A 17,836-nucleotide genomic window follows, 5' to 3' on the forward strand; every position below is an offset into this window, starting at 1 on the left:
TCAGGTTACATACACTTCAGGTTACATCCTCCGCTAACCCAGAAATAACGCTTCAGGTTAAGAACTTGCTTCAGGATAAGAACAGAAATTGTGCTCTGGTGGCGCAGCGGCAGCAGGAGGTCCCATTAGCTAAAGTGGTGCTTCAGGTTAAGAACAGTTTCAGGTTAAGAACGGACCTCCAGAACGAATTAAGTTCTTAACCCGAGGTACCACTGAGAGAGAAGGGGTGGGGGGCGGGAGGAGGAGAGAGAAGAGAGGCAGGCAGGCAGACACTGGCTTCAGTTAGAAAACAGGAAATGGTGTATAAGAGCTTCAGCAATGGAAAAGGCCTTTTCAAAACACCAATCAAAAAATGTTGTTGTTTTTTTAAAAGAAACCCACGACCCATCATTGAAAGCAGATAAAATGGAATCTTCTTCCAAATCCAGTAGAGATCGGCATGAGAGCTCAGGCCGCACCAGAATGAAAAAAATGTTTTTGGAAGATTTGTTCCACTGGACAGCCAAACCTGGACTTTCAAGACATCAGCCTCCAAATAAGGCACAACCAACTAATGCTTTCTGTGTTTAACTAACACACACACACACACACAAAAGCCTGAGCATCCAAGGGCCGTAGCTCAGTGATAGAACATTTGCTCTGCATGCAGAAGGTCCCAGGTTCAATCCCCAGCATCTCCCTCCAGGTATGGCTGAGAGTATCCCGTCTGAAACCCTGGATAGCCTTTGCCAGTCTGCATGGAAAGTACTGAAGTAGATGGCCCAATGGTCTGTTTCAGTAGAAAGCCGCTTCCTCCGTTTGTCTGGTGAGATACAGACTCTTACCTCCAAGTTCCACCGTCCTATCAGCCTCACCGTGATCTGGGGTACGTCGGATAATCTGTTCCATTTTAGGGACATGCTTCCCAAAGATATTAGTGCGAGAAGAGCAATGCCGGACACCTATCCATCCATAAGGTTAGTGCGGGGTATGTGGGGAGAAAACCCTCCTTGCTTGCTGCTAAGGCTGCTGTCATGAAAGGGAGTTTGGGGGAAAGGAAGTCAGAAACAAGTTGAGCAAGAGAAGGAGGGAGGGGAGAAGGAAGGGCTGTTTCTTGCGAGTTTCCTCGAAGAGGATCTTAACCCTTCCGATGCTAGAGAGGTGACATCTGTTATCTCTCAGAGATTCTAAAGAAATTTAGAAAAAGAAGTGGATGAGTGCAGGGGATGTGCTCTCTCTCTCTCTCTGAGACACACACACACACACACACACACACACAGAGAGAGAGAGAGAGAGAGAGAGAGAGAGAGAGAGCAGCAAGAGTTTATCTCACACGCTTGCTAATAATCATTTCCGATTGCTGGTGGCGAACCAGCAGACTGCAATGATTTCCACTGCTCACTATGGCTTCCCTGCAATTTTCAGGTACAGAGCCAGTTCCAAAAGAAACGAATTGCATCTTTAAGATCATGGGTAGGCAAACTAAGGCCCGGGGCCTGGATCTGGCCCAATTGCCTTCTAAATCAGGCCCATGGACGGTCAAGGAATCAGCGTGTTTTTACATGAGTAGAATGTGCACTTTTATTTAAAATGCATCTCTGGGTAATTATGGGACCTGCCTGATGTCTTTACATGACTAGAATGTGTGCTTTTATTTAAAATGCATCTCTGGGTTATTTGTGGGCCATAGGAATTCGTTCATTTCCCCCCCCCAAAAAAAAAAAATATAGTCCGGCCCCCCACAAGGTCTGAGGGACAGTGGACCGGCCCCCTGCTGAAAAAGTTTGCTGAGCCCTGTTTAAGATGGTGACGGCAACCTGCAATATTAAAACCAGGCACTGAAAAGAGACTTCCTGTTTCACTTCCTCTTTTGAGTTTTTTTTTGTGAAACAGAAAGAAAAGAGGGGAAAGGACACCCGTACACATTTAAAAACACAAGAAAAAGCCAATGCCTCCAGCAATTCAAGACGAAGGAAGCTCTACCTATGTGTGATGGTTAAAACAGTCAACACACAACCAGAAGTTCTTTAACTGATGGTGGACCTCATGTTAGAAGGAGTCCATGATGACCACCTCAAGTGGCAGGCATTCATCAGGCTCCCTGCTCCTGACATCATGGGAGTGTGCATGAGAAGTGAGCACAGGGATAGCATATGCGGCTGCCACAGACAGCCATGTTGAGACACACTGTCACGGACTGGCTGGGTGCAGAGAAGTGGTGGGAGGCACTGGCTGGGGAACTCCCAAGGGCACCCCCAGGGGAAGAAGGCTCAGAACCAAGGGTGGTGCGGCAACGATGAGTGGTCAGAGGGAGAAGAAGGAGTAAACTGAGAGGAGGAGGTGTCGGAAGCTGAAGAGGCAACCATGTTTGGTGAGCAGGAAGAGGCTGTGGCAGGGGTGGGGGGTGGGGTCAGTAGACAGGCTACAGAAGCAACCAGGGAGTCTCCCCCTCCTGCTGCAACCAGCTTCCCTACCCCTGGTCTCCTAGAACATGCAAAGAGGGCAGAACAGGGAACTTGTGCACAGGCAGTTTGCAACTGCTTGGGAAAGACCCTGGAGAGGAGGAGCTTTAGGACGTGGTGAGAAGGCAGGGACCTTCAGTCCTCGCAACTTCCTTATTGGAGGAAGACCTACTGGGACGAGCTGCTGGGATCACTAGACCTGTGCTGTTTTGGTTTCTTGAATAAAGAGTTAACTTCACTGGCCTCTGTGTTTTGCTTTGATTGCTGACCTACGCTTGACTCCAGTTCCACACACACACACACACACACACACACACACAATCTAGTAACACAGGGATGGAGAACCTGTGGCTCTTCACATGTTGTGGGATTCCAGCTCCCATCAGGACTAACCTACATAGCCAATAAGAAGACAATATGGAGCCCACCAACTGCTGGAGTACAGCAGGCTCCATGCCCCTAAGTTACTGGAATTTTGGGGGTGCAGTGAGAGAAATCTCAACACAGCTACTGATTTCAGAAGCAGCCCAGCCTTGGTTCCTTACAACATGTAGCTCTGCTTCAAGATGAGGACCATTCTTCTGAGTGTGGCATAGGAGTGTTGGGACCAGGACCAAGAGATCAATAATTCAAATCCTTCACTCAAACATGAATGTCACTGGATGGCTTTGGGCCAGTCATTGTGTCTTGGTCTAAACTACATGACAGGGTTGTTGTGAGGATAAAATGAAGAGGGGGAGAAAAGGTCAGATATAAATGTAATAAATCTATAGATAATTTGTTTAAGCCAAGGGTGAGGATCCTCCAGGTGTTGTTTGACTCGAACTCCCATCAACACCACCAGCTAGCATAGCCTATGGTAACGGATGATGGGAGTTGTAGTCCAGCAACATCAGGGGGAGGACAAGTCTTCCCACCCCCAGTTTTAAGCAATGAAACTTTTACTTTAAATTGTTCTTTTTTATCCACAGGAGGATGAAAAATACTAACAGTACAGTAACACTTAGCGAAAATATTGACAATTTATTCCTTTCTCCAAATTTCTTACTATAACCCGGAGAAAGCCTGGCTGTGAAATCGATTGAACTGATAAAGCAACTGGGACCTAAGCTGTTATATGTACGTGCAATATCACTTGGTGTACCCTGAACATTTTATTTTTAAGAATGTCTAACAGGCTTCATGGAGAATTGTGCAAAGCGAATTAAGTGGTTTACTGAACGTTCTCTCATAAAGGCATAACCTGCATAAGGCAATGGAAACTGAGACCTCCACAGCAAATAACTAAAGCAGGAGCAGTAATCTGGTCCAAAGGGCCACATCACATTGTGGTCAACCCTCCACCATGCACTTGTCAATCACCTGATACCACCTGACATCAGGTGGATCAGACTCCAGCCAAAAGCTGTGCAGCTTGCATTCAACATCAAAGGTAAACAGCGCTGAATGCAAAGTGTGCTTGCAAAGGGAAAATTGGGAGCAGACTCTAAGGTCGTTGCTTTACAGCCACAGCTTTTGCCTGTCCCACATCTGAGTGACAGAAGGGCATGGCTCATGAAAAGCAGCCTCTCTCACACACACTTTAAAATGAGGAGAGTGGTTTTCCCTCTCACCACCGTCAGACAAACTCTCACGAAGTCTGTACACACAAGAAACACACACACCCGCAAAAGCCGATGTCCCTTGCACAACTTTGTCTAACAGTGTTGTAATCTTTAGGGAAGATCATCATCCGCACACTAAGACAGATTTCTACAATCAAGTTGTATACAGCAACCAAAGTGCTATTGATACACAGCAACTCCACTTCATATTAAATAGCTGTTCTGCTGAATAATTTAAGCCTTTGGGTTCTTTCCTTATGAACTTTTAAATTCATTTTCAGATTACTGAATTGTATGAAAAATTGTGGGACAATGCAGTTATATTTAAGATACCAAATCCCTTAAAAAAAAAGGCCAGAAGGAAGAAATTCTGGGTGTAGTCAACCAAGTTTTACTCAGAGTAGACCCACTAAAAATAATGAACATGATTAAGGGCTTATCATCCATACTTACCTTTAGCTCCGCTCTTTCCAAGCAGAGCTTATAAACTCTCTGTTTTCCCTGGAGCTTTCCCCGCAAAAATCTGATCTTCAGTGTTCAACTGGAGTAAACCTCAATTCAGGCTTTCTGTGGATTGCTGTTTGCTCCAATTCAGCTTTAAAGAACGGTTTCAATCTAATCTAATCTAATCTATCTATCAATCTGTCTAGTTACAGGTGGGTAGCCGTGTTGGTCTGCCATAGTCAAAACAAAATCGAAAATTCTTTCTAGTAGCACCTTAGAGACCAACTGAGTTAGTTGCTGGTATGAGCTTTCGTGTGCATGCACACTTCTTCAGATACACTGAAACAGAAGTCACCAGATCCTTAAATATAGTGGGGGAGTGGGGAGGGGTATTAATACCCCTCCCCACTCCCCCACTATATTTAAGGATCTGGTGACTTCTGTTTCAGTGTATCTGAAGAAGTGTGCATGCACACGAAAGCTCATACCAGCAACTAACTCAGTTGGTCTCTAAGGTGCTACTAGAAAGAATTTTCGATTTTGTTTTATCAATCTGTCTGTCTGTCTATCATCTATCTATCTATCTATCTCAGGGGAAGTTCTGAAGCAAAAGAAAGAACACTCAGATATGGAGCTTTAAAGCATAGACCATGCCTGAAAAGAGCAGAGGAAAGTGTGGATAAGCCCTAAGTCAGGTCCATTAATTTCAAAGGGTTTACTGTAGTAAAACTTAATTGACTACCACCCCCTTTTTATATCAAAATGAGTCTTTGTTGTTGTTTTTGCAATTTGAGGATGGATAACTCTAATACTGAAAGAATTGCTATAGCTAAGGCTTTGTTTTCCTTTGGGGGGGGGGAAGGTTTAATTTAAGAAGAAAAACAACCCCAACAAACTTCTGCTTTTAAAGCTCCTGACTTTTACATCATCCTTCCAAGGCATCACCCGTACTCATCATACAGTCGTCTGCTTCCAGTGTCCTAGCTGTGGACTATCGCTAATGTGATCACGTAGCTCTGCCAAAGGAGAAGTTATTGGCACATCACATGGGAAAGACTAAGTTAAGCTCAGTTTTCCAAACCTCTCTTGACAAACATCCTTCCCACCAGCATTTCTTAGAAGAGCAGAAGGGTTGCAGGAGACAGGTGATCTCCTGTCGGAAGACAGTCAGAGCATGACTGAGAAATACAGACTTTTTGAGTACGTTTGAATGTAGGAACATAGGAGGACAATTCCACAGAAGCATAGCTGTTTACCCATTGAATACTGCTGTCAGTGGCATAGCTAGCCTCTGTGCTGCTGGGGGCGGCGGCAGCGCAGAGGCACCCCCCTGGGGGAGGGTCACGACGCACGTGTATGCAGAAAGGGGGAATTCCCCCCTTTCCGAGGCTTTTTTTCGGCGGGGGGGGGGGTGGCCAGCGAGGAGGGAGTGGCAAGCGTGACACACCCCCTCGCTGGTCGACCCCCCCCCCCGCCGAAAAAAGCGGCGGAAAGGGGAAAAAGAGAAGCAGAACAGGCGCTTGAATGCGCCTGCTCTGCTTCCTTTCTCCCGGGGTGACGGGAGTGGCGGGAGGGGCTGCCGCTTGTTACCCCCACCCGCCGCTTGGCACCCTGTCACTGGGGGCGTACCGCCCCCACCGCCCCTCCCCAGCGACGCCCCTGACTGCTGTGGTTATGACTGTAGCCGAACATGGTTGGGCAGACTGTGTTAAGAACATATGCATCCTGTTCTCAAAGCAGCCACACAAATGTGTGCGGGAAACCCACAAAGCAGCAGCTAAGTGCAACAGCACTCCCCTTTTCCTGTGGTTTCCAGAAACTAGCATTCAGAAGCGTATTCATTCTAAAGCACCAGATTACTGGTGCTATTGGGTATACAGAATAGACAGGATTACCCATACCTCCTTGATGACCCTGTGGATGCTGGGCACACTTCCAGGCAACACACAATCAACAGTGGAGACTGGTGCTCTGCCCCACTAACCTCAGCTTGCCCTCCGTCAGCCTCAACCCAGCTGCTTCCTTGCTTACAGCCAGTCCTGGAGGGGTGGCCCTACCTGCCAGTGTCCTCTTGCTTATTCTCTGTCGCTCTTGCAAAACGCCAGGAGTATGAAGAGAGAACTAGAATGAGTTGGCTCTGCCTGTTATTGGCTGCAGCACCTTTGATCTCTCTGCCACCAACCCTACCAGTACCGATGGGCACCAGCAGCCACTAATAGTCGGCTTTTATCTGAATGGGGATGCCTTACTTGTGCATGGAGTTTCCAGCAGACTTCTCTGTGACAGACTAGTTGAATATGGGCAAAGACCCACCACAAATAGGGAAACATTCAAGCCACTGAATCCCACCACCATCACCCATACTATGACATGATATAATCCAGGAATCATTTCCCCATCTCTCCCGCGGTTTACTTGAAATTGATTTTTGATTATCTCTGCCTTCAGCTAATCGTATTTTGTTGATAATTTTCTCTATTAGGACCAATTCTCTATCAAGCCGGTTTGATGCCTCTTCCAAGTCTTTTAAAACAGAGCTATAACATGTCTAACTGCTAACAATAAATAACCAATTTAGTAAAATACCTTCATTCTGACAAGTTTTCAACTGCGAAGGATAAATAAAGAATAGTAAGATACCTTCATTCTGACCATGAAGTACATTCAATAAAGATAAACTCAGGGGTCTGAATGACATGTTGAAAAGCAGTATTACGTATTTCTAGAAAAAAACCATCTCCCCAAAACCTTAATGCAATACCACCACAAAACATGGTAAGACTTTCCCCCTGAGTCTCACATATCTTCACCAACAGAGCGGGTGACAGGAAAGGTTAATACATGCAAGATAAAACAGGTTTGATGTGCCTGTCACACAGTTCCTTTGTAGACATCCAGCTCCTTCCTAAATCCAGACAGCCAGGATGAAGAGGCAGGAGCCTCAGAAATGGTCACGTTTTCCCCTGCAGCTTTCTGTTAGCAAAGAGTCATTTGCTAAACCTGCTGTTGAGAGTAAAGCCATTATGGCTCTCTGTGCTGGGAGATCCTTCCTGACTCTGGAACTGAGCGAGCACGCGCGCACACACACACACACACACACACCCATTCAAGTGTTTTGTACCCTCCACCGGAGGGGGAAGCAATTATGTAGGAAAAGAACCTCAGATTATGAGAATATCATATTTAACACAAGATCAACCTCCATGCTCTTCCTGCCATGCTCAGTGCGTTGAACCGCCAAGGCCGAGTGAGACACAGACATCTGGAGCTACTTACTTTGCTCTTCTTACTGCTGACCATTTTATTCCTGAGGTAGCTGAACGTGCGGCTGACTTTTGTTCCACTTTTGCTGTCCAAGTCCTTTCTGGATGGGCTGGGAGGCAGGAAATTGCCGCTCTCCTCGCAGATGCTGGAAGCCAAGAGACACAACATTGTCAGGGAGCACACAGAACCCCCTTCTCTTTCCCACTTCAGACAGCAGAAACTGATTTTGTTTTGTTTTGTTTTGTTTTACTGTTCTATGTTACCAAGAATTCCAGCCCATTCGTATCTTTAGATCGATCATCTTTTTTAATTATAAATCCAGCATTAAGTTAATGACAACTGGAACTGCCAACTCTTCTTTACTGACCCTGCTCCTATGCGGAAGGAGACCACAGACACGAGGGGCTGCTAGTTTGGAAAGTGAGCACTTTCAGGAATCTGCCAAAGGAAAAAACCACCCTTTGGGATAGATCCTTTGGAGGATTCCAGTCACTGCCCAGAAACCCTGCTCTGCTGGCGGCAGCAAAGGGGCAGCAACTGCAACCTCCTCCTCCTCCTCCTCCTTATTATTATTATTATTATTATTATTATTAGTTGTATTAGTATTATATAATATTTTTATTTGGTTTTCTACAAATGTAACAAACATCACAAAGAAACAAAAAAGAATAAGCACTACAACAACAAACTAAAAAATAAAGAAAAAAAAGAGAAGAAAAAAAGTTTGCATCAAAACAGTAATATAACCTTAAAATGGGATTATCCTAATCCCATGAATCCCCCCCCTCCCCTGGTTCCTTAAAGTTCTTTTTTTAACTGCATATCATTTCTACTCCAAATTTCTATTTTAACCTCAAGTTTCCTGTACCATCTCCAAAATTACAGGTGTTTTTATAATCCTGCCAATGTATTAAGATGTTTACAGTATTTTTGTAAATATATAATAAACATTTCCCATTCTTTTAAAAATTTCTCGTCGTCTTAGTTTCTGAGATTTCCAGTTAATTTCGCCATTTCAGCAAAGTCCATTAACTTGGTTTGCCAATCTTATTTGGTAGGGACTGCTTCCTCTTTCCGTCTTTGGGCTAACAATATCCGGGCTATTGCTCATTATTGTTTTTAATGATACTGTTATGACCAGGTCCAGTTCAAAGTGTTACTATTCATACATAAAGACCCTAACAACTTGGGACCAATTCACCCGCAAGATTGCCTTACCCAATAAATGCACAATCAACTGCTTCAATCAGTGCAACTAGCGCTGTTTACAGGTGCCACTTAATGCTTGCTCCACAGTTGTAAGAAATTGAACTTTTAGCGAGGCAGCACGTACATTTTGGAACTCTCCCCGCCTACTGCCTTGATTGTGATTTTTCAAACCTTTTTGTTTAGACCAGGCATAGGCAAACTCAGCCCTCCAGATGTTTTGGGACTACAACTCCCATCATCCCTGACCACTGGTCCTGTTAGCTAGGGATGATGGGAGTTGTAGTCCCAAAACAGCTGGTTGGCTGAGTTTGCCTATGCCTGGTTTAGACCAGCCTATCCAGATGTGTAGAATGCCAACGTTTACTTCAATCTTTTTTCTTTTGCTTACGTCCGATTTCACTTTTTGATTTATTTATTTTTAATACTTGCTTTATACTGTCCCTTATTGATAATTTTAACATTTTAATCTTTTTGTAAGCTGCTTAGAGGTTGTATTATAACCAAGCAGCATATAAATGTTGTGAAATAAATATACCAAGCATGCCATTAAGTATTTTATGTTGTATCTTTGCTGTTTTTCACTGCATGCAACTCTGAATACTGTTTTAAATTTAAAATGGTGCATAAATATTATGTCCTGGCTAATATTTTGACAGGCAGAAATTAAGCAGGTGAAGCTTTATCTATGGTTTCATCTTTGCTCAAGGAAAAGCTTCACATGTTGTTGTTGTTTTTTAAAAAACAATTGCTCTCAGATTTTCTACAGTCAAGCAGTATATAAATTGCATGAAATAAAATACATTTTAAAACGAAAAAGAGGTAAGGAACATGGGGTGGAAGGGGAAATCTGGCAACTCTAATGAAAGCTGTGTTGCATATTGCAAATGGGCACAGCACCTTCTTATCTCAAACAAGGCCTGTTGTGCCTTCAACAGGTGAGGCTTTTTTTTACCCCCAAACTTCTCTGGTTGCCATTTTTCCTTAAAGGCCAAAGGAGCCCTGCCAAGAACAGGCAACCATCCTAAGTGCAAAGAATCATATGCATGCTCCAAATACCCACAGTGCCCTCTGCTGTTTGAAAGTGCAAGTACAGCTTCCAGGAAGATGAGGAAGAAATAGAAAGCATTTTGTGTTGTTTCCGGTAGGCATTTAGGGTGTATGATTTCAACCCCTTAGATTTAAGTAACATGTTTTTAGTGGAGTTACTACATTTAGCCAATCAGCACACAAACAAAATCAACAAACTGGGAAGGTATCTTCCACTCTTCCCAATTAATTAGTAGGCTAGCTAATCTAATTATTTAAAATTATTTTAATACAAGAACTTACAAAGATTGCAGATAGCTAGGCCCAGTGTTATTTTTCTTTTAAAAAATGTTTAGGGCTATTCTCCTTTTCCTACTCATATTGAAATACTGCCCCTCCATGAGGCCAAACTTAGATTCACAAAATGTTTGTGGGAATGCGTACCCCCACATCCCCCCCCCCCCGAAAAAAGCACTGGCTAGGGCATCTTTGACGCACCCCCACCCTACTCCCATGGGTAAGAGAAGGAGTAACACCTCTTTTTAAAGCTGATATCTGCTTTTACAGGCATACATCATCTAAAATAAGTAACTGAAAGACAAGAATGATTTATCCCCTATTGTCCATTCCTATCATATTTTGCAAAGTCATGCTGTTTTAGTCAATTAACTAATGACTTGACTAAAACTCACACAGTTAGATCAGCATGATTTCTCTTGATTGGGTGACAGCCCTGATTTTTCTATTTCAATGAAATGAAGAGAGTTTTAAGAGTTTGCAAAACAGAACAGAACAAAACCCTGCCTTCAATTTTAGGGGGGAAACCAAAAGCTTACCTTTGAGTCAATGAACTGCCAGTACTGCTGAAAGATCTGTTACCTGAGCAAAGATAAGGAGAAAAGGTTTTAAATTAACAATAATTGCACCTGGGATTAACCTTGATGGCACATTCTAACGCAAAATCCCTGTGGAAAATTGGTCCATTGGGTCCACTAAAGGTTTATTAACCATGGCTATAAAAGCAGTAATTCTGAATGGGTTTTCCCCATTCTTTCTTTATAAAGTCCTGAATAATGAAGACAAGAGGGGCTTTCATGTTCACTTGTCTCCAGGTGTTAACACAACTGTTTCCAGAGACACCCTCCAGAGCAGGCATAGGCAAACTCCAGCCCTCCAGATGTTTAGGACTACAATTCCCATCATCCCTAACCACTGGTCCTGTTAGCTAGGGATGATGGGGAATTGCAGTCCCAAACATCTGGAGGGCCAGAGTTTGCCTATGCCTGCTCCAAAGTATCCCAGAACTGGTTACTACTGGCATTTCAGGACCTATGATTTACAAAATAACCAACACAAAAGCTGCACAGAATCCCAAGCAGATTCCTGCATAGCTGGAGAAAAGTGACTCAAACATGACTGTGCAAGCATCACAGGCTCTTATTGGATAGCAGATATGACATCACTGGTGATAACTGGGAAGTAGCCTGCAACCCAAAACTGACAGCTCTCAAGAAAAAGTACAGAGAAGCCCCTTGTATAGTTTCACCTCCAGGCAGCAAACTGGGTGGATATCAGGTTTTGACCTTTGCAAAACTATCTTGCAAAAGCGGAGACGCAGGCGGAGCGTGCTTTGAGCTAATTGTCAAGATGACTTCATGGCAAGAAGCTCACTATTTGAAATTCCTGTAGTCTTTAGAGCCCCCCCCCCAGTTTAAAACTACACAGAGTTCCAGACTGTGGCTTTCCAAGTGCTAAAGGCAAGTGATTATATACACTGCTTTGAGTTCTATCCACCTCTCTCTGCAAATTAAGAAAGTGATCATCACCTGTTTTGATTATCTGGACTGCATCTATGGAGGTCCATGCCAGTTAAAGTCTCAACTTCTCAAAACATAATGGTGTTGGAATAACTTTAACTAGGAGAACTGCCCAGGACCTCCATTTCCCACGCGTAACCTGGGCAAACCAGGGATCTCTATATCATGTGCACCAGAAGCATCATCAAGAAATTCCTCAAGTAAATAATTCAATGAATAACATTTCTTAAGAAATTATGACCGCTGTGATGAGACTCCTGTTAAATTGTCTGAATATTCATTGTTTTCCCCCACCTGACGGAGAAGATTGTAGGTTTTTTTTTCCCTTTTGCTTCTTTTATTGTATTTATTTCTTACTTGAAAGTAAAAAATGCGTAGCGATTGTGTCTTTTGTTTTTAAAAAGTTGTTCTTCTTTTCCAAAGAAAAGCTGGATATCTAGTAAGGAAGTCTCTATTCTATTTAAGTAGGAGCTGCAGAGTAGCACCTCTCCTTGGGCATGTCTGAGTGACGAGGCACAAAACCTCTAACACGCCCTAAAAGTATGCTGAAAACATAAAATGATTTGAGGGCACACTAGAACATATGTATCAGCGGAGAGGGGAGCTGAAGACAGCTCTGGCCTGGGGGAATTATTGTGCCTGTTAGTCTCCCCATTTGGCCCATGGTGTGGTTTGGCTCAAACCAAGCCGATCTCTCCATCACATGACATTGTATGATGCCATGTGATGCCAGGCACAGGGCAGGTAAAGTCAGGAAACCACATTCAAAAGGAAGAAATGGGAGGGCACTCTCAGTTCTTTTCCTTTTCCAGGCACTGGTAGAATTTGGTGCCTTTTTCTGTTGGCAGAAAAAGACATTTTTTTAAAGCACTCAATTGATGCTGGAAAACAAAGAAGCAGAAGTGCCTTAAAATGGGCTCCTGGTTCTTTGCAGCCATGGATTTAAAGATGAATCCCCTGACACTGGATGGCATCAGGTAAATGGCTAGGTGGGTGGACCCAACCACCTGTCAAAGTAGCCCACGGCAAGCAGATCCAGCCCTCCAGCCAGATTCAGTTCCTCACCCCTGCTATATATCAAATATACAATTCTCAAGCAAACACACACGGTTTAAAAACATACACATATCCATGACTCTTACTGTGAAGCTTTCGACATGCAAGAGTGTGATGTGGCAAAACTACAATGGTGGCATTGAACCATTCCCCAAAGCAAACACCTTCCCCTTCCTCGCCAAGGAACGTCCCGCAGTGAAACAGCAAAACAGATTTTCAAAAAGCTCGAGCGCCGTGGCATCTACAGGAGACAGCACAAGAGCACTCTTGGGAGTACCAACGTTTGTAAGCAGTTGTGAAGGGAAGGCATCCCTTTTATGATGCAGCATGTGAAGTTCAGAAGCACAAAGAAAGGGATGAGGAAACTTTAGCAAGCAGCACTTGCATTAAAGACAAGACAGAAAAGCCAGGTAAAATGTAGACGCTTCCCTGCCTAGCGCCACCCCAAAGCCAGCTTCATTCTGCCCAGGCAGATTACTTACTATCCAACTCCTCATCCTCATCACTGGAAGAAGAGCCAATAGAAAAGACAGTTTTAGACTTAGGAATGAGTGGAGAGATGCTGAAGGAGAAGGAAATTCGTCTGGATGGCCGAGTCCGTCCCTGGGCTGAGAAGTGGGTTAACAGCAGACGTTAAAGCATGCATTTCAACAACAACAAACAATAGTAGATAAAGGAGAGGGGGGAATGGCAACAGGAGCAGCCAAGAGCAAGCCGAAGAGGGAAAGGAAAACCAATGCAGAGCAGAAGGCTTTCTTTTTTAAGGGGAGAGAGAGAGAGAAAGAGAGAGAAATAACGCAGGTTGCATTCAATCTGTAAACTGCAAGCTTGAGGCTTTTTATTTACTGGCAACCTTTCCCCCAGCAATTCTTCAAAGGCAAAGGTTCAAGAGCAATGCTACAAGATGCAGGCATCTCTCTTTAGTGACCCCTGGATGGCCAGTCCTCATTCGCGCAAGGATCTGACTGAGCATGGTGCAACACAGCTATTCAAATCCGCAGACACCTTTTCTTCAGCTGTGAGCACAAATCCTCTTCAGCATAATAGCTTGGGGAAAAGAGGGCCCCACCCCATGACATTAAGACCCCTCCCCTCAAGCAACTTGGCTGCGGAGGGTATAGCAGGTTTAAGACATGGCTTATAGCATACCATGCCATGATGAGCCAACGTGGCTAATGTTTATAATCTACAGAGAGTGCAAGTCATCCCTCTGTGATCTACATCAGGACTTGGTGCAGTATTCCTTAAATCAGTTATATCCCAAACCTCTTAAGCGCTTAGGGTACATTTTTGGATGAATTAAAATTGAAGGTGCAGCCACATTTTGCCCATTAAGTTTGCTTTTGGAGTATAGATGAGACAGAATCAGACAAGCACCCACCTGTCCACCACCATTCCCACAAGAATCATTAGTCTGGATATACCTCCTGGTTGGAAGGAGGCATGCTCAGAGCAGTGACTCTTGCAGGGATGCAGCAGGGAAGCTCCTCCAATGGTAGGTAGTTTCAGAGACTTCTCTACATCAAGACTGATTGGATGATCCCAAACATATCTGGTGTAGAGAGAGGGCCAAAATTACCCTTGGTCCAGTTCATAGGAAGGAGAGCAGAGCAGAGCAGTAATGTGAACAGAGTCACAATGGGCAACCTCCTCTGCATGTTGGTGGGGACTTTGGGGTCACAAAAGAAGCTATTAAGTTTGTTGATTGAAGGACCATAGCTAAGGAGTGCAGTATGGCCTTTGTATGCAGAAGGGCCTTCAATCAGTTAAAATGAGCATTATTCTATGCAGATCAATGTTTTTAGATGGAAGAGGGTTTAAGCACTGAGCGCTTCACCTGCAAATCTAAAGTATGACTTGCTAAGATGCAGTGGGAAAGGACTACAGTGCAGCTACAGAGCATTTGCTCTGTGCGCAGAAGTTCACAGGCTCAATCTCAGTCAGCTCCAATCAAAAGGCTCAAGCTCAGGTTATGGGATACCGGTAGATGTCCCTCTGTCTGAAATTTCAGAGCTGCTGCCAGTCAGTGTATACTGAGCTAGATGAATATACAGACTGCCCTTGGAAAAGATTCCAAGTTGCTGTCTCTCATAGCACACTAATGGGCCCCTCTACAGAGTTTGGAAATTACTGATTTAAAACAAGACAAACAACTAAACAGAATTTAGAGGGTACAATACAAGGCAGCATCACCACAAGTAGCAGCAGAAAGCCACCACACTGAGCAGAACTATCTCCTAAAAGGAACAGCTCTCTACTACAGAAGGCTCCAAGTGCAACCTTACCTTGCAGAAACCTTTTTACAAGATCCATGTAATTCTTTAGGGTTCCTCCTGCCCATTAACCCCACAAAGCAATAAGGGTAAAAATAAGGGTAGTTAACTCTCACTGCTATATAAAAAAATATTTTGGAGAGTCCTAGCTCTCAAGATATTCTGCATGGAAATATATCCAATTTCTTTCAGGGAAGCTTCCACATAATGAACAAAATCCAGCCCAAATTGATCATACCCATAATCCCAATCAATTCATCTATGGAGATTTTAAAGACACGCTTGACTTTTCCACTGAAGTTAATGGGGGCACTGTGCATGTAACCCTAAACCTTGGTTTAGCATTACATCCACAAGCTAGAATGAGCCTGAGCGAAGCCTCCGTATGCATCTCCATCTTCCCTCTCCCATACAGCCAGGAAGAAGAACTTTGCTAAAGTTTAGTTTATGGTTTTAAAGAATCTAGGGTTGATATGTCGGATCATGCTTTGAAATAAACTCTGGTCAGTTTCTTAAAAACAACCCAAATCCAACTCATATGAGCTGCTTGGCTTATTCAACTAATCAGAGTTTGTTTCAAACCACAATCATTGGTTTGTACATAACAAACCTGGATTCACTGAAACTAACTGCTAGCAAAGCCCTTCTCCCAGGATCACAGGAGAAGGGGATGGCAGGGAGAGCACTCAAACCCAAGGCTTCGCTCAGTAACTTGTTTGCATTCATTCGTGTAGGTTCAAACCATGGTTTAGCGTTATGTGCAAATTCAGACCAATGACACCTGAAAGATGCTTCATTTTAGCTGGACTGCACCCGATGTATAAGTACAGCACACAGCTTTGAAGACTCTTGATGCTCTTTAGTAAAAGCCAGGCCCCATCTCAGCAGTTAAAAGCCTCTGCACAAGCTCAAGGTTTTGGAAGTGGTACATTTGTTTAAACTTTAAATGAATTAGCAAGCACAGGAAAAGGAACAAAGTCAAGCTATTGTCTGATGGCTTAAATCCTCAGTTGTTAAGGTCCTACCCCTTTAGAACCACGGTGTGTGTGTGTGTGTGTGTGTGTGTGTGTGTTTAACAACTTTACTTCCCTTAGCTGACCCTTACAGTTGTTCACAAATGGCACTATTACGTCAAAACTGCATGATCAAGGTAAATACCAGTACACACCCTACTGTATTAAGCTATCAAAAGGGTTCAGTAGCCTTCTTCAAAGTATTCTGGCTATTCTTGGAATTCCCCTGAGATATGCCACCTTTTCTACTGGGCTCCTCTTCTGGCTTTCTCAGATACTTCCCTGCAGAAGGTATTTCCCTCCAAATTCACTACAAAATCTCAACTCACTACAAAATCTCAATCCAAGCAAAACGTCTTTGAGAATTGTAGCTTACAGCAGGAAAGGCAAGCAAGACTCAAAGCTTAAACAGATTTGCTCCCCACCATCACCAGCATGCCCTTGGTCCTTCCTTCGCTGGGGGGGGGGGGGTTGATTTCATTCCTTAAAAGCTTCTGGCTGTCTTTAACTACCCCTCACCCCAGGATTTTCCCCGCTGAATTTTTTTTAAAAAATTTATCCCCGAGTTAGGTTGGGACATTCTGGCAGAAGAGCTCCTGTAAAGCCTCCACTTCTACAAAATGCTGACGATGAAGAATGGCTTGGCTGAGCATCTGCTTGCCAGCAGCCTTGCAGGGGGGAGGGGGGGAAGTGCAACAGCTCAAGGCTCGTACTGGGCTGAGGTTTCCCTCTGGAATGCATCAAGCCAACAGATCCCACATTCTGAGAGAGACAAAGAGAGAGACTTAAGCCTGCTTCACTTTCTCTCAACTTGTACCCAGGGAATGCAGGAACCCTCAGGCGAAAATGCCTTGTTGGTGCTAATTGAGATCTGAATTCAACCTAGGCCAGAACCAGACCTTTGGGCAGGCATCTGGCTGTCACCCAAGAGTGGTAGATCCATTCCTCCTCCTCCTCCTCCATCCCCACCCCAAAAATCTCTGGGACTACAGAGCATCCACTGCGCTGCATGTTTCTCTGCTGCAATTCACTGGCTCACTGCAGGGGGAAGACCCGCCGTGCAGTGATGGCATTTTTTGGGAGTGGGTAGGATGAGGGGAGAACAGCACAGTGGCAATACTGGCAGAGCATGTCCTCTGCAGGCAAAAGGCCCCTGCTTCAATCCCTGGGATATCCAGCTATGTCTGGGAATGGCCCCTGCATGAAATCCTAGACCAGGTGTAGGCAACCTAAGGCTTTATTCCTTGTGAAGCATCCTTAAGAAGCTCCCTAATCGAAAGGGTCTCTCTCCTATAAGAGCACCCTCTTTGCTAAAATGATTCAGGAGGCTGACACTTCTGCTTAAAAATAAAGAGTCAAACAAAGGCTGTGCTGGCTAATATTGATGGGAGTGGCTGTCATCTGGGAAAGAAGGAAATGGCAGAAGTCACCTATGAGTCAAAATCCAGAATTCAGAATGGTAATGAATACGGGGAAAATCCAATCAGATGCTCAGGGCTGGCCCAACACATTTTGCTGTCTGAGGCAAATCAGCAAAGTGTGCCCTCCTTGAATTCAAGTCACATAATTCCATTACTATTTTGGCACCCGAGACAGAAAATTTCACAAGTGCCTCTCCCTGGCAGTAAAAATAGAACAGAAACATATCCAATAACTAACCCGTGATCCATTTTTTTTTCATGGGTTTTT

General features: G+C 44.2%; 1 protein-coding gene across 6 annotated transcripts in view; it reads right to left on the minus strand.

Annotated features, from left to right (window-relative positions):
- The window catches only part of AKAP13 (A-kinase anchoring protein 13), a 117,628-nt gene that overhangs the window by 35,758 nt on the left and 64,034 nt on the right, over positions 1-17,836 (minus strand). For 5 of the 6 annotated variants that reach the window (XM_033166804.1, XM_033166803.1, XM_033166806.1 and 2 more), the window contains 3 exons: positions 13,344-13,469; positions 10,825-10,867; positions 7,766-7,898 (listed from right to left, as the gene is read on the minus strand). In XM_033166804.1, the coding sequence (XP_033022695.1) occupies positions 7,766-7,898; positions 10,825-10,867; positions 13,344-13,469 (302 nt within the window). The remainder of the gene's footprint in view (positions 1-7,765; positions 7,899-10,824; positions 10,868-13,343; positions 13,470-17,836) is intronic. The other variant, XM_033166807.1, reaches the window with a different exon arrangement.

The sequence above is a fragment of the Lacerta agilis genome, chromosome 13 (genome assembly GCF_009819535.1).
Source record: "Lacerta agilis isolate rLacAgi1 chromosome 13, rLacAgi1.pri, whole genome shotgun sequence".
Classification (NCBI taxonomy): Eukaryota; Metazoa; Chordata; class Lepidosauria; order Squamata; family Lacertidae; genus Lacerta; species Lacerta agilis.